General features: G+C 33.9%; 1 protein-coding gene across 1 annotated transcript; it reads left to right on the forward strand.

The window, feature by feature from the left end:
- Window positions 1-923: 923 nt before the first annotated feature.
- On the forward strand, window positions 924-3,385 carry LOC106331652 (xyloglucan endotransglucosylase/hydrolase protein 31). Its single transcript, XM_013770046.1, has 4 exons — window positions 924-1,172; window positions 2,221-2,321; window positions 2,419-2,636; window positions 2,748-3,385. Exons 1-4 carry the CDS (start codon window positions 974-976, stop codon window positions 3,106-3,108), a joined length of 879 nt encoding a protein of 292 aa, XP_013625500.1. The 5' UTR covers window positions 924-973; the 3' UTR covers window positions 3,109-3,385.
- Window positions 3,386-6,115: the final 2,730 nt, after the last annotated feature.

Raw genomic sequence — 6,115 nt, forward strand, 5'->3', positions numbered from 1 at the left:
ATTAAAATAAATTAAACAAAAATGATGAGTGGAAACACCGTAGCCTATTGGTTAAGGTTTAAAGGCTTCTACACCCAGGTCTGGGGTTCGAATCCCAGACTATGCAATTTCTTGCAGATTACAGGAAATCCAGGTTTTAAGTCCCGAAGAAGAGCGATTTATTAATGCAGACTACAAAAAAATGTTTACAAGGAAACTTCAACATGGTGCAAGTAAATCTAGTCAGGAATGGATCTTCATAGGACGGTTGAGATGATGCAGTTAGACGTAGATCTTCATAAGGCAGGTAGTATTGTCGTTTGTCGATTGTCTATGTAATCTTTCTCATAAATAAAATGTCATAATAAAATCAGCGTTAAAAAAACAGAAATAATGAAAGATAAAAGAATTGTTACAAAATCTTTATTATTCGAAATCATTAATTGCAATATATATTTCAATCATGTTAGGTAATTCTGTAGCTTTTATTTTAGGAAAGATGGAAACTATCCTTTTGTATATTAATAATTATTTTGTGATTAGTTTAATAAAAATATAGTATATGTTTATATGGATAAACTTAATTTTCTAGTGATTCTAAAAATCATTCTAATGATGACACATGTTATAGTTAAAATGATGTAATGTTTTTTTTTAATATAGAGGATATTTAATATTTATGTAAGTTGACATGAAATGTTCATATTTGACATGGGAGATCAATCCACAAGGCCCATCCAACCATCGGATATTGATTAATTCATATATTTATGTAAGTTGACATGAAATGTTGATATTTGGCATGGGCTCAATCCAAAAGGCCCATCAAATCAACGGATAACAGATTAACAGTCACTCACTCCGATAACTGTAGGACCTACATTCCCTCTATTTATACAGACCTGTGTTCTCCACTTTTCTTCATTCATTCATAAATATATCTATTACCCCTTTTCTAATAACCACTCAAAAGACTTTACTTCACTCTCTCCAAATGGCTTTTCCTCTTATTCTTTTAGCTTTCTTAGTGTTGTGTTCCAGTGGCTACAGCCAACGTTCTCCTTCGCCGGGATACTATCCGAGTTCTCGAGTACCAACTTCACCTTTTGATCGTCAATTTCGGACCCTATGGGGCTCTCAGCACCAGCGGACAGAGCAAGACGTTATCACTCTTTTGCTGGACAAATCATCTGGTCTTTTTCTTTAGTCTTTATCTTTTCGTTTGCAGTTAAAATTTTGTGGGCTTAATTGTCCATGTTTTATATACACGTTTAAAAAAAGTTATGCTATCCATTTCGAATAATCTATCTTGTTAAAATTGAATTACCAATATGAACTAACTCTTCAAACTACCTCTTAAGTACACCTAATAGCACTAGAAACTAACTAATCTTAATTTTTAGCATTAATTAATTTTAACAAAAAAATTCTTAAAAATACAATCAATTAATTTTATTTATGGTCAACTTTAATGACAATATATCTTAACAATTTAAATATTAATGTACATAAATAATATAAAACTAGCATAAAATAAATAAAAATTCAAATAATTACATACTTATTGTATTACTAATAATTTCATATTCTCTAAAATTTCAAAAATACAAAATAACATTCAATACTGTATATAATAAAAACAAAATATTCAACACATATAATAATCGAATGCTAATATCACAATATTTATATACAAGAAACATATATTGTTCAAAAAAGTTAAAATAAATACTCACTGATATGCGGATTAAAATCTAGTTAAAAGTTAAAACACATACTCCCTCCGTATCACTTTAAGTGGTGTTTTATGAGAAAAATATGTTTTATTTTAAGTGATGTTTTCAAGTTTCCATGTAAAAAGTAAATATAATTTTATGTTTTTAACTATTTGTATTCTGCATTATGATTTTTTATTGGTTGAATTATCTGTATTTATTATTGTTTTTATATAAACGAAAAAGAGTGAATAAAATTTTGTAATTTCTTAATCGGTGTGTGCAAAAAACTTAAACTCCACTTATGGTGATACAGAGGTTGGGAGTAAAATAATATCAGTTAATGCAAATTTAATTTGAATCAATTTAGGAAGTGACGATTTCTGTATATCTTTGTCAAATGCACGCATTAGTTTCAGATGTTATTTAATACAGCGCAGGACTTGCAAAACTGTGTCGGTAGCATATATTTATTGCTTTTTGAAGTATTTAATTGATTAATAGTAGTAGCTGTGATTATGAACAGGGAGTGGATTCAAGTCTCTTCGTTCGTACAAGTCGGGCTACTTTGGTGCTTCTATTAAGCTCCAATCAGGCTACACAGCTGGAGTTGATACATCTCTCTACGTAAAAGTTACTTTAAACTTTTAGATATAAACTAACTTATAATCAAAATATATGAACTAGTCGCGTTATTAACATTCCTAACACCTTTGGATTCAAGCTCTCAAACAATCAAGAGCATCCCGGAGACCACGACGAGGTTGATATCGAATTTCTAGGAACAACGCCAGGGAAACCTTATAGCCTTCAGACGAATGTATTCGTCAGAGGAAGTGGTGACCGAAATGTTATTGGGAGAGAAATGAAATTCAATTTGTGGTTCGACCCTACTCAAGATTTCCACCATTACGCAATTTTGTGGAACCCTAATCAAATTGTGTACGTCAAGATCAAATTTTATATGTTTAGACGATATGGTTATGATACTTCATTACATTCATCTGTTACGTTTGGATACGCTAAATTGGTCGATATTTTTCATATATGTAGATTCTACGTAGATGATGTACCGATACGTACGTATGACAGAAAGAATGAAGCTATCTTCCCTACAAGGCCGATGTGGTTGTACGGATCGATATGGGATGCGTCAGACTGGGCCACGGAAAATGGAAGGATCAAAGCCGACTATCGATACCAACCATTTTTTGCTAAGTACACAAACTTTAAATTAGCGGGATGCACAACAGAGGGGTCTAGCTCATGCACACCGCCATCGGCTTCACCTATGGGGAATCGAGGGTTAAGCCAGCAACAAATGGGGGCGATGGCATGGGCACAGAGGAACTTCTTGGTCTATAATTATTGCCATGACCCTAAAAGAGACCACACCCAAACACCAGAATGTTAAACGAAACAAACAAACGAAAAGGTTTTAAAACATTTGTTATGCATTATCAATCATACATTAAGTTAATAATGGGCGGTATTGAGACGGGTCCACATTGGAAAAGTAGAGTGCAGCAGTTGAGCGTCCGATCCTCCATGATTTGAGATTTTTATAAAAGATTATTTATAATCTTGTTTTATCCCATTGTAATATTCTAATAATTGTGGCAATATTGTGTGATGTTTTTAATATATGGTATTGTATTGTCTTTTTTGTTGAAAGCTATGGTATTGTATTATTGTGTGACCCAAAAAAGAGAAAGTGGTTCTTTTGAAGGTAGCTTGAATTATATGTTGGATTATATATTAACAAGTGAAACTACAATCGACATATAGACACTTTGGAAACAAAACAGGAAACAAAATCGAGAGGATAAACAGTGATTGTAACAGTGCAGATTATTGTTGATTAGTGAATACATTATCCTAGATGTAAGTTAAATTTAGATGAATCCTAAGATCTTTAAACATCTAGGTTAATCACATAATAGAATCATATGAATGTTTATAGAGTTACCTGGATTCATTTTGCCTGAGAGATCTTTCTGAATGGATTGAATCCTGAATGGAAGATGAACAACTCAATCTCTTCTTAGGAACTCTTAGATTTCTCTCACCTTGCCTATAACGTTAGTTGTTGCTTTTAAGATATCTTTATGATGGTCTAAAGATATGTATTATTGGTGGAGAGAGGACCTAATTCCTCTTTAGGGTTTCCTTTAGATTAATCTCAACCGTCCATCAAGGTAGAGATAAATTAGGAATTACTCCTTCATTTTCAATTTCATTGGTCACCAAATATATTAAGGAATAGCAATATTCCAATAGAAAACGAATAACCATATAATAGGGAAAGGAAATATTCCTTACAGTCTCCCACTTGGTCGTTAGTGAGACCCACTAATGTTTTCTTTATGGAATCATAAGGCCGACATAATATGCTATAACTTTATTTTTTTCATTTGGTCATCATAAGTGTCTTGACTAATCTTGTAATCAATGAGAGTTATGGCGGTCGCACATCATTCTGCAACATGATCCCTTCCATGTACTACCGCATTGACCACCTTCATAGTTAGACCATAAACATAAGTAGGAGTATCATAATGGTCCCTTTAAAGTCTTTAACGAGAGACTCATTTTGTTATCATAAATCCAACCAACAATAATGTGTGTGCACATTGGAAACATAATATATAAAAGATGTAAAAGTCATAAAAGAGCTCAAATAATTGTCATACATAGGCTAATCGTAAACAAACAACATTAGGCGCTATCTTCAAGACTCATACTTTCAGCATGCTTCATGAAAGTATTTGGAGGTAAAGCTTTTGTAAATATGTCTGCAACCATAAGTTCAGTGCCTATATGTTCAATGACAAACTTTTCTCTTTTGACATCTTGCTTCAGTGATTGATATTTGAGGTCCATATGCTGGGCTCCCTTAGATATCCTATCATGCTTAGCGAAGAAGATTGCAGCTTGATTGTCACAGTAAAGAGTGAGAGGCTTGTCAACAAAACTCAAAGCCCCAAACCCTGACACAAAATTCCGCAACCATGTTCCTTGAATAGAAGCCTCATAACATGCAACATACTCAGCTTCCATAGTGGATGTGTATATCAAATTTGACTTCTGGCTTTTCCATGAGATGGCACCTCCACCAAGGAGATACACATAGCTGAGAGTACAGTGTCTAGAGTCTTTGCATCCACCAATATCTGAGTCCGAAAATCCAACCATCTGTGGATGTGTTGATTTTCGATATGTCAACATGTAGTTTCTTGTTCCCTTTAAGTATCTCAAAACTTTCTTTGCAGCTTGCCAATGAGCGAGTCCTGGGTTACTCTGAAATCTACCCAGCATGCCAACTGCATGGCTAATATCAGGTCTGGTACAAACCTGTGCATACATCAAACTTCCCACAAGAGATGCATAAGGGTATTTTTGCATTTCATTACGTTCCATTTCATTCTGCGGACATTGCTTAAGATTAAGCGTGTCACCTTTATGCATATGAACAATGCTAAAAGAACATGTCATAATGCCGAATCTCTCAAGAACTTTATCAATATATGCTTTCTGAGACAATCCCAAAATTCCTAGTGATAAGTCACGGAATATCTCAATTCCTATCACATAGGATGCCTCACCCATATCTTTCATTTCAAAGTTCTCAGAGAGATAACTCTTAGTCTCATGTAATAAACCAAGATCACTGCTGGCTAATAATATGTCATCAATATACAGAACCAAAAATATGAACTTACTCACACTGATCTTGAGGTATATACATGGATCCACAATGTTTTCTTTGAAACCGAATTTCGTAATGGTTTCATCAAACTTTAAGTACCATTGCCTCGAAGATTGTTTCAGTCCATATATTGATTTCTTCAATTTGCAGACCATATCTTCCTGACCTTCGATTTTGAAGCCTTCAGGTTGACGCATATAGACTTCTTCATCTAAGTCTCCATTAAGAAAGGCGGTTTTCACATCCATTTGATGTAACTCAAGATCATATTCAGCTACATATGCCATTATAATTCTGAGAGAGTCTTTTCTAGACACATGTGAAAAAGTCTCACCATAATCAATGCCTTCTTTCTGATTATACCCTTTGGCTACAAGTCTGGATCTACGTCGTTTAACATTGCCATGACAATCGAGCTTAGATTTATAAATCCATTTGCACCCAATTGCTTTGTGTCCTTCAGGCAATGGAACAACATCCCAAACTTCATTCTTAACCATTGAGTCTATTTCATCTTTACTGGCCTCGATCCATTGATCAGAATTAACATCTTTCATGGCTTGTGAATAAGAAACCGGATCTTTTAAATCCCATTCTCTAGATTCTATTTGATAAAGCACGTAGTCATCAGAAATAGCTGATCTTCTCTCACGAGTTGATCTTCTTAATGCTGGTTCCTCGTGTGCTTCATGTTCATTATTGGCGATATTTT

The sequence above is a fragment of the Brassica oleracea genome, chromosome C3, assembly GCF_000695525.1.
Source record: "Brassica oleracea var. oleracea cultivar TO1000 chromosome C3, BOL, whole genome shotgun sequence".
NCBI classification, from domain to species: Eukaryota; Viridiplantae; Streptophyta; class Magnoliopsida; order Brassicales; family Brassicaceae; genus Brassica; species Brassica oleracea.

Bases quoted from the DNA above. Each gene is read 5' to 3' on its own strand.
- LOC106331652 (XM_013770046.1), top strand. From the start codon at position 974: ATGGCTTTTCCTCTTATTCTTTTAGCTTTCTTAGTGTTGTGTTCCAGT. The intron at 1,173-2,220 runs GTCTTTTTCTTT...GATTATGAACAG, and splicing joins TTTGCTGGACAAATCATCTG to GGAGTGGATTCAAGTCTCTT. The intron at 2,637-2,747 runs GTACGTCAAGAT...TCATATATGTAG, and splicing joins TGGAACCCTAATCAAATTGT to ATTCTACGTAGATGATGTAC.